This window comes from Cyanistes caeruleus, chromosome 3 (genome assembly GCF_971803275.1).
Source record: "Cyanistes caeruleus chromosome 3, bCyaCae1.hap1.1, whole genome shotgun sequence".
NCBI lineage: Eukaryota > Metazoa > Chordata > Aves > Passeriformes > Paridae > Cyanistes > Cyanistes caeruleus.
The window spans coordinates 98,608,724-98,625,908 of record NC_141703.1 but is presented as its reverse complement, the minus strand read 5'-3'; the positions used below and the strand labels follow the sequence as shown (position 1 = coordinate 98,625,908).

Here is a 17,185-nt window from a genome sequence, read left to right as displayed (position 1 = left end):
TCCAAATGAGCCAGCATAACTGAAGGCAGTTATGCTGCCTTCAACATCCAGATTCTGGAGCATCCCTAGGGTATTTTAGCCAGTATTAGCATCAGGGGCCTAAAGAGGAAAACATAGCTTTTAATGCTTAATTACACACATATTTATTTTACTCCCTTTTTACTTCTTTATATCTATTCTGAAAAAGAAAGTACTTACCTGAACTTCACAAGGCCAAGAAACACAATGGAAGGCAAAATTTCTGAGGAATCAAGCTCATAAAAACCTGTCAGGTCTGTGCAAATCAGCTTGCACATTAAAATGTTTTGCATAGCACTGAAATAAAGTCATGATTCCTAAAAAGAGCTTTTCTAATTACTTGTTAATTCTTAGCAAAGACAAAAGATTTTCACACCCCATTTTAAAATTTCCACATTTACACTCTTCAAGACAACTGAGATCCTAAAGTTATCTGAAAGTACTATTGGCAATAATGATATAGGGAGTTGTCCTGAACTTTCAGCAACTCACCAATGAAGAGCCACAGTAATGTCCAGGTTACAACTCCTAAAATGAATAGAATGAGGGTAAAGAGAATTATTTTGTTTTGAAAATTCCATAGCAACTTATCTTTTTTCTTCAATTTGTCATGCTTTTTCCTTGCCAGAATCCTCTTTGCCAACTTGTCTTCTGCAGATACCATTTGGACTGAAATGTTGGCTGCCTAAAATAAGGTGAAAGAGAACAAAAATTGTGGAATGTTTCTAGCAGGAACTGACTGATCAACAAGTCTCAACCAAATAGTTCCTCAGAGAAAAACTTGCTTCAGGCTGTGGAGAAGTGGCTATGGACAGATTCTTTCTGCATATCTAGCTCCCTCTGAGAAGTTACCTCCAGCGAACAGCAGAGCACAGCACAGGTCTTACTGATATGGGATGTGCATAAAATCATCACCTGGATATCCAAACTCTTGACAGTTTATTATGAACTACAGTCCCAACTCTTCTAAGCTGGATCCAAAATATGTCCTGACCATCTCATCCAGGTACTAAAGACTACATGACCATTTCTATATTTGCAGGAGTGTTTCCACTTCCTATAAGGTATCTACTGCTTGTCTGTTTTGGAAAGCCCGTTTGTACCAGACACCACTGCCACCCCTCAGGCATTTTCCTCTGCAGAAGATAATCAACACATTTAAGCAGACAAAAAATGTTTATCAGTTTCTGCAGGCACAGCAAGAGCTGCCTGAAGAAGTCTCTGGCACTTCATAAAATTCTCTCTTAGGCTATCTCCTGTCACAGTCAAATGGTTTATTGTGAGATCAGCTAGAGGTTCAACCACCTTTCTTAAGTCAATTCATTGTCTTATCTCTGCAGAGTTTAGCTGGCAAATTCCTGGACAACTCAGAGTACTACTGACCAAGTGCACTGGATATGAATACAGCTGTAGCTGTTACACCCAGCTACACCAACATAGCAATGGGGAACAAAGAGACACAGACCCCCTTATGCATCTGAAGGAGATCACTTTATTGTAGAAATCACCCCCCTTTATACCTTTAATCTCAAACAGACAAACCCAGACTTGACAGAAGAAGGGCACCCACTGGCTGGCTCAGCTGCAGCGCTGCTGTCCACGAGCCATGACTGCCTCCCAACCCAAACCCACTTCCAACCATGCAGCCTGCAGCTGGGCCTTCCCACAGGGCTTTCTGGTGAGCATAAGCCTTAACAGCTTCAACAATTATAACCCCATAGCCCACACACCAGAATTAAATTACAAGAAGAAACCAAAAAACAAAAACCCCACAACAAAACCCCAACAAACCAAAATCTACCATGCATTTCCTCCTTACATAAAAATGATAGCTTAAGTTAGATAATATTACTACATAAAAAAGGAGCATTCAGGAAAAATGCTCTTAAAACATCTTGATATCAATGAGAGGGAAGCTCTCAAGGCGTGGCCTTAGGAAGCTGTGGGTTGTCCATGACTGGAGGTATTCACAAAAACCAGTCATCAATCAGCAGCAAGGGTTTTAGTGCACAGTCTTCTTTGAAGCACAAAACAGTCTTAGACAAAAATGACATAGCTCAGAAGCTCATACATATAAGGATTAAACTGAACTTCATAATTTTAAAGATGAAAACCAAAACAAATAGTTATTTTTCCTTGTTTTCGATTGATTCATTTTAAGGGCATCTTCAAAGCCGGTCTCCCTCACCTCTAGCTGAATTTATGCCACTCAGGGGCCTCTCTAAGTGGTACATAATTTCTAAGCAGTGCAAATCAAAAAGCTCTGACAACGTCCAGTGATAACTGGTTTTTGATTTTCTCTAGATGCTGACAGCCTCCCTCTGAGGGATAAGTGGCTGTCCTATCACCAATCCCCTTCTGTGCCTACACTAAAAAACCTAGGGAATTCATAATCATCCTAGAAGAGACACACTAAACAGCAGAGCCCCCACCTTGGGCAGATCTAGCTGTTGCCTGTGCTCAACAGGCCCTTTTTAGCCTCTGTATGGCTACAGCAGGTAGACAATGAGGAGAAAGGGTGCTTACCTATTCACCAGCATTGCATTGTTTGAAGCCTCCCAGAAGGTACCCTGCAGAATGTGTGACCTCTTGTAGACTAAAATGCATGGACACAACAGTCATTTTTCATCCCTACTAATTATATTATAGTTGATGAGAAACAAGACCACCTAAGTCAGGAAGTAACCAGCTGAGAATTTCACTCTCGAGTTTTCAGTGTGGGATGCCAATTTTAATGCAGTAGCTACAAAAGCTCTGTGCTGATGCAGATTGACACACAGGAAATGACAAATACAACTGCCAACCATTTACACAACTGATGTTGTGAGATAACCTACAATAAGTGTTTTCTTTCCTTTTGCTCAACAGTAGGAGACCCCCATCTGTGTTTTGGGCCTATCAGGAAAAGAGAGATGTTGATAATCCAGAGTGATTCCAGGGGACGATCACAGAGGTAAGGAGCTGGAGGACATGATGTACAGCAAAAAGATGAGAGCCTTAGGGTTTTTCAGCATGAGAGATGAGGGCAAAGACAGTGTCAGTAAATCTAATTATATATTTAATATCTAAAGTGGGCTATGGAGAAGACAGAGCCACACTTTTCTCACTGGTGCACAGTGAAGAGAGAGCCACAGCAGTCACGTACAGCAGCAGGAGACATTCCAGCTACACTGGGGGAGGGGGAAGAATGTATTTCACCACAAGGGACATGCACCTGAGCCATGCCCAGAGAGGTCAGGGAACCCCCACACCTGGAGTTATTCAAACCTCAGAGGATCAATGTTCCAAGAAATCTGCTCTTGCTTTGATGTTAGCTCTGTTCTTAAAAAAATAAAAAAAATTAAAACCTGCAGAGGTCTTCACCAACACATTTCTTGGTACATTTCTCTGATATTATGCACTAGTAATACTTTCAAAAAGAGACCTCTGTGTATCCTCAGAGGAAGCATAAGAAACACCCCCACAAATATCCTGCTGATCCTGTAGTCAAATAAAACAGATAGCAATTTTTGATCTCTCAGTGGAGGATGCTCTAAGAGGAGAAGAAAACTTTGTAATAAATAATAGCAAGTAGAGTTAAAAGACTAAGTATGACCCTCTACAAACAAAATCTTTAAACACAGAATTGGAAACACATTTCAGATTCATATCTTCTATCTAGGTAATTCAACTGTACGTGTTTTGTGTGCTCTCCACTTGATGTATCCATCTTCTGTATTTTTCACAAACCTTATTGAGTCTCTTTAAGAATGAAAATGAATGTTTGTTTGTTTAAAGCTCTAGACTGTCACAATGTTCCTTTATACACTCAGGTGTTCAGTAGGCCAGCTTGAGGCAGCTCAATGAATGCTGAGTTCTGACATCTGAAATTATGGTCACTTTCATCAAGACTCCCACAATAATATTTTATATTAAATTTTTCTCATGTAACTCCTTTTTGTGGCTCTAGATCTCAACAGGCAGATTTATAATTAAATAATAAATAATACTGTCAAATATTGTTAAAAATTACTCAACATTGACATCACTGGATATATAAGTGCGCACTGGAAACAACTGAAGTCTTCATTGCATCTACTGTAATCCTCATCTAATTTTTTTTAAAAAAAAATTCATGTATGAAGCTTTCCATGACAAAGTGGTCTGTTAGATAGGACTCCTAGGAATATTGAATGCTATGTGCTACATTATCAATATTGCCATTTTTTTATTAATTTACCATAAACATTTTATAGAAAGGAAAGTGACAGCAAAGTTAAGCTGCTCTCATCCCAATAAGGACCATAATTCTCAGTTCAGCTTTCCTCTCTACTGCAACTTAGTTCTTGTATTCTAGAACTGGTTTCCAGCTAACATTGCAATTTGACTATCACCATACACTGAATTATTTAATTACATCTCTCTCATGAGTTAGCACTCACACAACAGTCCCCTTCTTTATCTTCTCTGGGGAAAGCAAAACACTTTGCCTCCTTTAATGTTGCCTTTATTGCCTAGAAGTTAACTTCTTTTTGGAAAAACATGCTGCATGACACCAAGCTTTTATGTTGTCACACTGACATGTCCATTATTTCAATTGTCTGAAAATACATAATATTAGCAATCCAGAGATAAACACATGTTGACATTTTCAGACTGAGCTATAAACCAGAAAATTACACCAAATCTAACCATCATGTTAAATTTAACACTTCAGAATTAGATCACAAGACATCTAATAATGTCAAGAAGTATAGAAAATCAAGAATGTTTAAGTCACCTACTTACACTTACTTCATCTTCAGGTTTAGCTGTTGGGGGATCATTTTTTTCATCCATTTCAGTAGAATTAGTTTTATGACTTGAACAGGCTGAAAAAGAGCCTTGCACCTTTTCTCAGGCACCCCTTCTGCTTGTGAAGCTGAGGACAGCTAATTGCAATGTCCAGGACCAAAAGAGGCATCAATTTACTTCACTGAGTTTCCAACTGTAATCTCATCTGTCCTACTGCACCTCTGCAAATGTTAGAAGGCTGCTATCATGTAACTTTAGACTTCAAATTCAGACTGGATAAAATAGGCTTTTCATGGTCTTTATAAAGCTGAAATATTAAAATACAAAATTGCAGTGCTAAAATCCATACATCACTGATCCTTATGCCTCCCTTCCAATTCAGCATATCCTGTGATTCTGTGAAAATGTTGCAACATTAGTTACTTGAAGAAGAAAAGTGGCAAGTAAAATGTAAAAGTGAGAGCAAAAACATGCTAAAATAAGAAAAAGTAAGCACCCTAAGTAAAAGTGCTGAAAATTGCAGATAACAACAGCAAATCAAGATGAGAATTTGAACTCTCTTCTAAAATTCTGTAATGTACCTATTGAACACTCAAATTTTATTATTTTATTGTAACTGAAAAATAAACTGTTCCAGGCAACTTATTTCATATTGTTAAAATAGATCAGGCTTCAAACTGAGAATCCTTTTTGTAATCAGATGCAGGAAGTCACTTGCATTATAACAGTTCCATCCTATTGTCTTTGTTAATTAAATATTTATAGAGGATGTAAACCAGTACTTTCCTCAATGGATGCTAAGTATAGAGCTGTCTTTCCTTTTAAGTGATTAACAATCTCAATGCCTTCCTTGGGTCAACAGCAGAAATGGTACTGGAGATATACAAATATTATTATTTTAAAAATAACCCTTCTATTAATTTATCTTTGGAGATATAAAACCTAGACTAGCAATTTAAAAAAACCAAAACAACCAACCAACCAAAAAAACTCACTACAACAGAGGTTTAGAATAGAAAAATGTAGTCAGAACTCATAGCAAGTGAGCTCCAGGTGTGATCTATGCTCTGTCCATATAACTAGCAATAATTTACTTCAACTTCAAGGCAAAAATTCCTATGGTTAGATAATGTACTAGCACTTCTTATGAGAAGTCATCTTTGGCTTATACCTTGAAGCACAGTAATTATGTCCTCAGTCCTTGATGCTTGATCTAGAACTGCATGGTACTTTAATTATATGAAGTGATATGTTAAGTTCTGGGCCATATTAAAGCTTAGCAGCATAGGAAAGCCTATCCATGTTACTCCATATTACTATATTTAATTGCTTTGAAGTCCCTCTTTTTTTTTGTTTTTATTTAATTATGCTTAACTTTTAGGGACTACTCTGGTCTCTTAAGCTGATCATGTAAGTCCCCAAGGTCTCCCACTGCCCCATGCACAGGGAGTTACTATGCTGTAAGTGCTATTTCAGAAGCTAGTGCATGGATTGAAAGAGCATTGACAGGTAAGTCCCCATCCCCCTGCACTACTTGGGGTTTGGGAGGTGAAAGGTTGTGGGTAAGTAGAAGAGCAGCAAGTAAAGAAGTGGGCCTGGGAAAGCAGGGAGGAGTAATGTTCTTTGAATGTTTTCCTTCTATTTCCCACTACCCACATTAATACTTCCATTTATATTTGAATTTGCAATAAATTAAGTAAATTTTCCCCAAATTGTGTTTATTTTGCCTGTGACAGTATTCGGCAAATAATCTCCCTGTCTTCATGAGAAAACATTTTCCCTCCTTACTGATCTTCCATTTTCTCCCCTGATCCTGATGAGAGGAGGTAGGAGCTGAGCAGCTGGGTGGGAGTTTGGCTGATAGCCATGGCTAAACCACAACAGTGTTGCAGTACCTGGTACATACTTTCCTCTCCTCTCCTTTTAAAAAGCACAGGTTTGAGTTTTGTTCATGATATCTTTGAAACAGAATGCACTAAATATAACTATATAAAAATATATTTATATATATATAGAATATTTATAAATATAAAGAGACTGACAAACTGAAATGAGACATGAAACACATTAGAAATAAAACCATCTTACGAAAGCAAGCACAGTCGTTTTCTTCTGTTTAATTAATTGCATATTCCCTATATAAAAAAAAGAAGTCTGAAGATTAAAAAAATTCAAAACTAATGCAAACTATAAGCTTACTCTCTGAAATCCCCTGATGGGGACCAGTGATTCCAGTTCAGCTTGAAAAGTTGACCTAATTATTGACCATGACCTAATTATTCCAGTTCTGAGCTCTGTGGAGAAATTTGGTTTCACATAGGTCCACCTGAAAGGGCTGTTTGCTTTAAGTGGGTATGAATGCACAGGTATTCAGCAGTTTGATTTTCATCTTCGGTAAGTAGTGTATAATAAAACGTGACTCTAATCTCTTTCTGACCCAAACCAACATTACAGTTTCAGCATCCTATTTTCTTGCTCTTGTCATAGCTTCCAGAGCAGTTCCACTTTCTCATGCTTTCCTACTGCAAAACCCAGTTCCACAAATCACAGACTCCTCAGATCAGTCTGAGAATGACACACTGATGATGACATTTGCTTTTACTCACACCATTCTCACTCACTTAGGGGAGTAACTTCCTCATGCAATCTGTTTGGCAGCCTGACTTTCCCTTTCCCATCTCATCAAGACCCTCACACACACAACCAGGGCAGCTTGACAGTCTAATTTGTGACCTCCCATGATGGTGATAAAAAAAAAAAAAAAAAAAAAAAAAGATAGTGAAGAATCTTTGGATCTTTGGTGTCTCCTCCCCTACACACAAACACCCCTGTCCACTCTGATGGGCAATGCAGTTTGTCCTAAACTGAAAACACCAGACAGGTATTTGCAGGAGGAACGATCTGGATGCTCGTGTAGTGAATGCATGCCAGAGATGGGGGAGCTGTGATGTTTGGATTAACATTGGTGCATGCTGGTTTGCAAAAGGGTATATAAAATGCCACTGGAGACCAGGCAATCTGGGAAAACTGATGTCACACACAGACACAGAATCACACAGATTCGCTAGATTGGAACAGACCTTTGATCTGATAAATCTACCCACCAAGGAGGACAGCTGTCCTGAGGACAAGCCATCCTGAAGCTACCAGCACTTCAGGGTGGACTTTAACAGGGAAGACAGGGAACACTCACTTTTGGATCAGTGACTAAAAGTACTAAGAATTTGATAAATACAGATGTACAATCTTGAATTAGCTACATAGCTGCTCTCTTGCTTTACAATTGAGAATTCTGCAAGGCAAAGATTGTAAACTTACACATTTCTAGCCAAACCTCCTTATATTTATAACCCTTCAGACACTATAATCCATTTTAATAGATGATAAAGCTTTTATTTATATGCTGCATTGGCAATATTTATATACTGTACTAGCAATAAATCTGATCATGATCATGCACACATTGATTGTGTCCTACTTCTCACACCTGGCTGAGAACACTCCCTCAACTCCTCTGCTACACCTCCCACCCTCTGAATCCCTCATTAAGGGAAAGGTTGCAGAGAATCCATGCCATAGCTGCAAGGCACAGCAGAGATGTCTGTCTGTATTATTACACAGATATTTCCTGGAGGAAGCTGGGATACCAGCAATTCAGCCTTCTAGGACATGGGCTTAAAAAGCTTGTCTTGTGCTGCACAGAACTAGCACTGTGCTGGGGGAGGTAGGGTTCATCTCACCTGTCTTAGACTGCCTAGAAGTTAGGCATGTAATTCCAAGTTTGTTTTCTAAACTGAATGACATGATGGTGACAGAGAAGCATTCAAAACAGGGAAGATGAATCACACTTTCACCACTGGGTAGAGGCAGAAAAGAGGCAATTATCCCACCAAACCTATCCTCTACAAAATCGTCTCTCTGTGTAATAAAAATGTTTCCCTTCTGACCTGAACTGCCTTCATGCTCAGCTCAGAGGCCTATTGCTCCTTTAACTGATGGGAGCCCCGAACCAGCCTGACAGCATCAGCCCACTAACACAGCAGGGAGCTCCACAGAGCTACTAACCTCAGCATGACATTTTTTTGAAACTAAACATCAGAAGTGACAGAGTTTGCTTGTATTGCAGGATCTTCCATTGCTTACTAGAAATGTCTAACAAGCTGCATGAAATCATGGAAAAAAGTCCCTGCACAATGCAAAGTTAATTCTGCTACAACCTGGTTTTATCACCTATAAGAATTCTCTTGCATTCTGCTTTTATCTGTTTCTCTTTAATCAAAACTCAGGTAAAGCATAGGTTTCAACATGTCTGTGAAAATTAAACAATAGTTTAAGTGGCAATTTCAGGAAGCATTCATAAACATTCTTAAATCAATCAATTTTCATCACTACACAATTACACTGTCTTATTCCATACTTTGTCCCTGAAATAATTTCTCCAAATTACAACTGAGATTACTTCCAACGCAGGAAGGAAAGGTTTTGGCTGTCCTTTCTAATAAGCCAGCTGAATTTTTTATTCAGCTTCATTTTGAACACCGAGAAAGTCAAATACCTATACCTTCAATAAGCATGCACTAATAACTGCTGTGGTATTAGTAGTCTGCAAAGATCTGCATACACACAGGCAAGTCATTAACATTTTGAATACATCAAATCCACTTCCTCCACTGAAGACAGAACCAGCACACAATAGATGCTATTTCAATTTTTTGAAAGCTGAAATTGCAAGCAAGACGAAGTGATGCTTTTATCAAAGTATGGAAGTGGGTGACAATTGAGCACTAAATACTAAATTATTAATAACAGTCTAGTAACACATGTTTCAGTATCAACTTTGAATCTCTTTTCCCCTCCTCCACTGAATGAGAACCATGTTGGTTGCTTTCCAGATCTTTGTCATCTAGAGATGCAACTTGGAATCACAGTGCTTGTATCTATTTTTCTTCTCCTTGATTTCTTACTCAGTTTCTGATTACTGACAATGCTTGACTATGCACTAGAGGTCTCTGATGTAACAAAACATTTTCCAACAGACTAAATCACCTTGGAAATAACAGGCAATTGAGCTGTCTTCAAGGATCCAGAAACAATATATAACTGCCACTGGAAGAACACATCACCTGAAATGAAGAAGCTGACCATCTTGCACAGCAGCAAAATAGAGCTATTTCATCTCAACAAGCTTAGTTACTTGCATCACATCAATTTAAATTAAATTTAAAATGCTAAGTGAGCACATCTTTTGGACACAATATTAATTCATCAGTCTGTGCCATTTTAAGGACAGCAAGCCCTGCTATTCCATCAGTTAATGGTCTTGCACTATTCAATGCTCATTGGTTACACTAGCTAATTTTACTCTCCATTTCTCTCTTGCTTATATGAAACTGCTATGTGTAGCAGGGCCAGGAACAAGTCAAGTGATACTGACACAGCATACATGGAGTAATACTGCTAGATTATATATGACTTATTAGGACAATTAGAGTGGTATGAAACGTGCTGCATTTCAAATAAAAGAAATATTATAAAAAATAGAGTTTCTGCAATAATGAGGTTGACCCAGATGAAGTAGCACTAAAACCAATGGTAACACCCTCTTACAGAGGCCAAGTCAGGGCAGCTCTTCAGCCAAGCAAAAGCCACATTTGTAGCTTTTCAGGTGATTTCTTCTAACTCCCATCATTCAGAATGCTCAGTCATGTGTGCTTGGATAGGTCAGGCCTGAGCAGGGTCTGACAAGCCAAGTCACAGCACTTTTACTGGTGAAAGTCTCTGTGCCTGTCCCTGCAAATCCCACTTCAGCTGGTGACCTGGTCCTTAATTGCTTAAATGTGAACAAGGATGAGATTTATAAGGTCATGGCTTCAGCTTGTAGGCAGTGCTGTACAAAAGCACTGGTACATGAGGCTAAGATCTCCAGAAACTTTTATGGTTAATGGAGACCCTGTTCTCTATCACCAAACCCTGTGTGCCACATGGAAAGCAAAGAGGAATACATCTCTCTCACTTTCTTAGCTGTTATATCTGTTGCCACAACAGATGCCAGCTGATGTGAGTCTAATGTTTAGTGCAAACAAACCACAAATATCTTACTCATGCTTATCTCCCCAGGAAACACAAAACCCCATGCCAGCCCAGCCTCAGTGTTTGCCACAAACAAATGCCCCTACAAAATGCTACTTGTTCTGCCTTTCCACAGTTGCATTTTCCTTGCAATTAGGCAGAAAGACCTCAGATACTCTGATAGAAGACCAGCACTGGAAGTTTAACTCCTTGTCTTCCTCTTTCTTTCAAAACCTACCCATGCCCTTGCCTTTCAAGTCTTGATTTTTCCCCTTATTTCTATTACTCTGATCACTTTCTAAGTAGGAGGATAGACCAAAACAGCCTGTGGGGAAAAAAACCCCAACAAACCAAATCCCTAGAGTTTCTTCTGACTTTATTACTTTTACCTAAAAGACTTCAGGAGGGCATTGATGCCACCTGTGATACTTTTATTTCTACTCTATTAGTCCTTCCATGTTATGATCCAGGCAGGGAGAATATGGCAAGCACATACAACTTCAAACTGTTAAGGAGCAATACTTAGCAATTTTTGTTTCCTTTTTAAAGCAAGTGACTCAAAATAATCTACTATTAAGCAGTTGGATTATTTTCACTTTCAAGTATTAAACAAGCTATTTCAATGTAATTTGTTCTTTCAGGATTTCACAGAAATTTTTTGTTCAAGATTAACTGGGGCAGCTTGATATTTCATCCCTAGAGACACACTGCTGTTGTCATCCCTCACCCACTAAAGATTTTGATAAGCAGAGTTCACAGAAGACCTAAAGAGATTAATTCAAGAACCGAAAAAACCTACTTGACAGGGAGGGGAAACAGGAAATTAATCCACCTAATTTGACAAGGAAAAGTTTCACAAAGTATTTTTAGTGTCTGAATAACAAAGCTCTACTATTCCCAGATAACTTACAAGGAAAATCTGGTGTTCAGAATAAAAACCACATGGAAGCACAGACAAGCCTGCCAAGATGAACTGCTCATGGGGGCTATTAACCATGGATGTAATTAACCAAGAATTGCACTGGGTCTTATTGAACAAACAATCCTGTTGCAATTTTATTATTTTTTTTCCAGAGATGCTCTTGATGTTCTACCTAGGTCACTGCAGTCTTCTCTGACCTTGACATCTTTGGGTACTGGCAGGCAATTTCTTTATCTCAGCTGCAGGGATGTTAATCTTCATTAAGGGTTGATCACCAGCTGAATATCTGCTTGTGCCCTTGGGAAATAACAGACAGAAGTTAAGAGGATCTGGACTGATGGAAACAAATGAAAGTCTAAATATAAAACTTGCTACTGTGATCCACACAAGCTGCATTTTCTCCCTTGCCTGCTAGATTCTGCATTACAGAAATTGCTGTTTGTATGTTGGTTAGACAAGCAGGACTTCAAGGATTGGATATGGGCATGTTCTGCATATAATAATGTCCTTACACATTTGCTGCCCTGTGAAGAAACTGTAAGAAACTATAAACATGAGGGAGCTACATCTCTGTCTGCTCCATTTACAGTATAATCATTTAAAAAAAATCTTACTGTAGTTTGAACTACAGCTGAGGGGATTTGGTTTTGTTTTTATGTTTTGTGTCTGCCATGTGGAAGGTCAGCAGAAACACCATTTCCATCTGCTGTATCTCCACACAGCCTCAACACAAAGAGCTTGTGAACCTTTCTTCAGCCCCATCATGTTATCCAGCTCCATCAGTCAACATTTCACAGCAGCACCCCTTGAGCCAGCTTTTTGAACAAAAGCTTTACTTGAAATTTAAATACTGTATTTTCCCATAAGCAGGTCCTATCCCATATTCTTCAAGAAGCTTCAACTGTCCCAATGTTAGAGCTAATCACCTTGTAAAAAGTAAAATGAAACTAATCAAGACCATTGGGGAAATCAGTCTTATCAGCAATTTGCCAAAACAGGCAAGCCACCTGAGATTTGTTTAGGGATCAGGTGGATATCACAGCACACAAGCTGATCACACATGTACAAGTACAGTGCCTCGTAAGGGTAGCTGATCACATAAGCAGCACCTGCCTACTGCAGCGAAATTTCAGTATCCTTTGTTGTCTGGAAAGCAAGGGATAAGATCCCCACACTAAATCCTTTGTGTACAGTAATGTCAGAACCTGCAAAGACCGCACTTCCTGCACGTAACACAGAAGTGCTGAATGTCTGTCTCTTGACCTTCATACACAGGGAGCTCCCTATGATCACTTCCATGTTGGCTACCTTTTGCCTGTCCAGACTTGTAGTGGATTTATTTTAACAGGCCAGCTGGATTCCTCATGGTGTTTTGATGAGTCAAAAGGAGCAGAGAGCTAATTTAGGATCATCTGAGATGCTGGCAGAGCCACCTTTTTTACTGCCATGGCCACAAAACAATATATGCAAAACAAAAAAACACCTACACTTCTATAAGGACAGCCTGGGCCCCTCCTCACACAGTACAGAATTTTGTGCACCCTCATGTTGTCTCAGCTCTTAGTTTTGCAAGTGACATGCAGGGCTGCCAGTATTTCTCCTCCAGAGCATTCATTACACAGTGCACCCATCACATGGCTGGGATCCTGTTCAAGACATCAAATCTCAGAGCTTGCCTCAGCCTCATCATTTCTCAAACTTCTTTCTCATTGTATTTCAAAGCATATATTTAACTCAAATTTCCCTTTGGGGGTGGACGTGGGGAGGTGAGGACATGACACATAACCGTATGTGCATGATTTCAAATTGGTTATAGATACTGTATTTTTCAATGAGTCTTCATAATACCCTGCATTTTCAGTGCAGCCCACCTCATGATGATTATAAAGAGCTCCCAGACACAATAATAAGGCTGAGAAGTGCTTTGCATTTGTAATAAATCCTAAGAGAGGAAACATGATTCATTCTGTAAAACACTAAGCACATGGCAATAGCCACATCCTTGATCCCAAAGGACAAAGGGTAGTTAAAAGCACCCAGCTCATAAGTAAATCAATAGTAAGAACTATTTTTGGAGTTAGTTTTCCTCACTCCAAGGAGCAAAACAGTGTTCTTAAACATAAAATTTTTAAAAAATGCTCTTTTAGAGGTCCTGGTTGCCTTTTGATGGATAGACACTCATCTACATTGGAATAAAAACACCTTAGTCAGACCGCTGTCTTTTATCTCTTTGTTTATTGAATAGCTCCTGCTGGACACAGGAACAGTTTTTCCCAGTGCAGCAGCTCTGCCTGCACAGAGGGGAGTATCTGGAGATATAATGTGCTTTTTGCTGTGCATTCAGTCTTATTTTAGGACAGCCAAGCAAACAAGCAAGTGCCAGTTCTCTTTAAGCAATGTACATTACCAGTCTCTGCTATGTACAACTTCCCACAAATGTGTATAAAGATCTGCCTTCCCTAGTTCCCAGCCAAGATGACAGGACATGCACCTTCACTTGCTATATATAGATTTAAATTAGAAATACTAACTGAGCCTATACAAACATTGACCAAAGGAACAACCAAAATCTGAGGCCCCTTTGAGCCTTTGACCCTTTGAGGTGACCTTTGTTGACAGGAGAGGTGGTATTGATGACATTAAATATGACTGGTTTACGTTGCCATTTGTAGAAATCATTCATTTCCTTCTTCTCCCAAATGAGGGAGATGCTCCTTTTTTCTAAAGGAACAGCTGGTTACCCTCCATTGTAGTCTGTAGCAATGGGGAACAAAGAGACACAGACCCCCTTATGCATCTGAAGGAGATCACTTTATTGTAGAAATCACCCCCCTTTATACCTTTAATCTCAACCAGACAAACCCAGACTTGACAGAAGAAGGGCACCCACTGGCTGGCTCAGCTGCAGCGCTGCTGTCCACGAGCCATGACTGCCTCCCAACCCCAAACCCACTTCCAACCATGCAGCCTGCAGCTGGGCCTTCCCACAGGGCCTTCTGGTGAGCATAAGCCTTAACAGCTTCAACAGTTATAACCCCATAGCCCACACTAGTCTTTTGTTCCCAAGAACTTACTTTATTCTGTTCATATTTCCCTGTGTTTTATAGGTTATTTTTTCCTGTATTTCACTGGTTATTTCAAGTCTGCTTACAGGAAAGAAAGCTTTAAAATAATTTATTCTTCCAATTAATTTTTCTTCCCAATTTGTATTTTTTTTCCTAAAGACCTACCACATGTATAAAACAGGCAGGTTACCAGCAGGTAGAAATTTTTTGCACTTAGTTTTTATTTGCTGTAAGACTGCATCTGTTCCCCTTTTTTCAGAGTTAAGCAAGGTGCTCAGGAATAATAAAATAAAAGCTAAAACCAACAAAAAAACCTCTCTTGTTTGCTCTGCCCATTAGAGGGTGTTATGTTCCTCAGCCCCACCTAGGCCAGCCACGACCACTGCAGTTCAGTTCCCTGCAGGCTTTGCTGACCACACTGTATGGGTTCACATCTCACCACCATGACACAGCAAGCAAACAAATAAATCCAGCTGTTTCCATGCTGCATCTTCTCATACTCTAAAAATACCGCTGTAAGGTTTGGAAGTACAAAGCATGCTAACTGTTCTCAGCTAGCCTTGATCACACGTGTTACACCTACAATACAATTAAACTAACTATCATTTTAAGGAGGTTCTCCTAAACACAAAGCTAAAATGCCCCTTTTATTTCAAAATCAGTATAGAGAATGTAGCGTTTTCTGAAATTCATTGTGCTCAAAACTAAAGATTCATTCTAGATGTATGTAAAGGTTTATGATTCATCCCATTAGAGCTAGTACAGAGCCTCTGAAAAGAAGAAGACAATGTTCAGAGCTAAAACCTCCTTCCTTTATCCCTCCTGCTTTTGTAAGAGCCAGCATTTACACTTAGCTAAAGGGCAAGAGCATCATTGCTCCTGCAGTTAAGTGCTCCCTGGGCCCATTTATCTCCAGCTAATAATCCAATTTGCCTGGATGTACTTGACTCCAGTAGGAGTGCAATTCACAGAGCAACTGCAGAAGGTAGTTCTTAAGGGATTCATCATATTACATGGAGACAGGCATTTTAAATAGAGAACATATTCTGCTAGAGTGAGGTACTCATGCAGCCTGCTTCAGTGACATGGCAGTACTATGGTTTGCTTTATTTCACAACTCCCACTTAAAAAGCAAGCAGCACAAAAACTGTTTAATCATTCATGGATTCATTTTACGGAATGCAGAGGCTGTAAACAGTAATTTTACTTTTGATTCTTATCCTACGCCAAGTATAAAGAAAGGAAGTGAAAAAGACAGAAGTAATAAAAAATAAGGAATATAGCCACTTATTGTAAAAGCATCACTCTCTTTTTTCTACTTACTTTCATTCAATGGGTTACATGTGTCTCACATCCAGAGAACACAGAAATATACCACAACAATCACTTTCACATAATGCTTATCTTCATATACTTTCTTGAAAGGTTATGGAAAAGCTTGACTTATTAATGCATAACCCTCCCCACCACCACAAAAAAAACACAAAAACATCTCTGTTCTAACCATTGTATTTGGCACCTCATAATCCAGCTCATATTATGGCAATGCTTCTGGGGGAAGGATTTACATAATTAAACATGTCACGGCACAAAAAGATTTGGGCTTTTAAGCAAAACCTCAAGGGCCAAGTAAATTTCTTACAAAACACAGTATGGTTTTAGTGGATCTCTTTTTGGGATCCGAGCAGAAATGTTTTTTAATGGCAGTAAGAAGCCCTAAAGAGAAGATCTCCAAGAAAAAAAGGTAGAGAATGAAAATGAATGCATAGAACCGGAGCAAAAAAAAAAAAAAAAAAAAAAAAAAAAAAAAGAAATTAAAATTCCCAGTACTCAAAAGCTGCAGGTCTGTTGCCTAAACCTCACGGCATTGACCTTCACGGTGGCGGCCAGAACATGCGAGCGGGCCGGGCCGGTGTGGGGGAGGCGGCCCCGGGCCGCGGGCCCGGCCTCGGGCCTGCCGCCTCACACGGCCGCCTGCAGCTGTGCTACGCTGCCCCTGTTTAACAACAGCTTCATCGACATCCGGCAACAAAACACACTCGGTAACAAACAGCCAGCGAGGATTAGTAGCTGCTTTGCCACAGTCCCAGCAGCACCTGCCCCTGCTGAGCCCTTTTAGGGACATTCCATAGAGCAAAGTCCCCCACAAAGTTCACCTCAGCTTACACACATGAGGCTGGGTGTTGTTTACCTCACCTTCTGTCTCCTCAGGTAATTCACTGCAGTTCCTTCATGCACTCTAGCTACCAAATTCACCTGGCTACAGCCCCAGCTCTTGCTTTTCAGCAGCAAAAACTTCTTCAGCTGCTACTTGTGTGGGGACACAGCTGAGGCTCCT

The 17,185-nt window shown here is 39.6% G+C and overlaps 1 protein-coding gene across 5 annotated transcripts in view; it reads right to left on the bottom strand.

Annotated features, from left to right (window-relative positions):
* Positions 1 to 17,185, bottom strand: part of TMPRSS7 (transmembrane serine protease 7) — a 43,309-nt gene extending 26,124 nt beyond the window's left edge. Inside the window, exons 1-4 of one of the 5 annotated variants that reach the window (XM_086883317.1) lie at positions 17,044 to 17,185; positions 11,980 to 12,079; positions 644 to 703; positions 511 to 546 (exon numbers count right to left, since the gene is read on the bottom strand). In XM_086883317.1, the coding sequence (XP_086739443.1) occupies positions 511 to 546; positions 644 to 703; positions 11,980 to 12,043 (160 nt within the window). In that variant the 5' untranslated portion in view covers positions 12,044 to 12,079; positions 17,044 to 17,185. Of the gene's footprint in view, positions 1 to 510; positions 704 to 11,954; positions 12,080 to 16,677; positions 16,804 to 17,043 lie in introns of those variants that run through there. The other 4 variants (XM_086883316.1, XM_086883319.1, XM_086883318.1 and 1 more) reach the window with 4 other exon arrangements.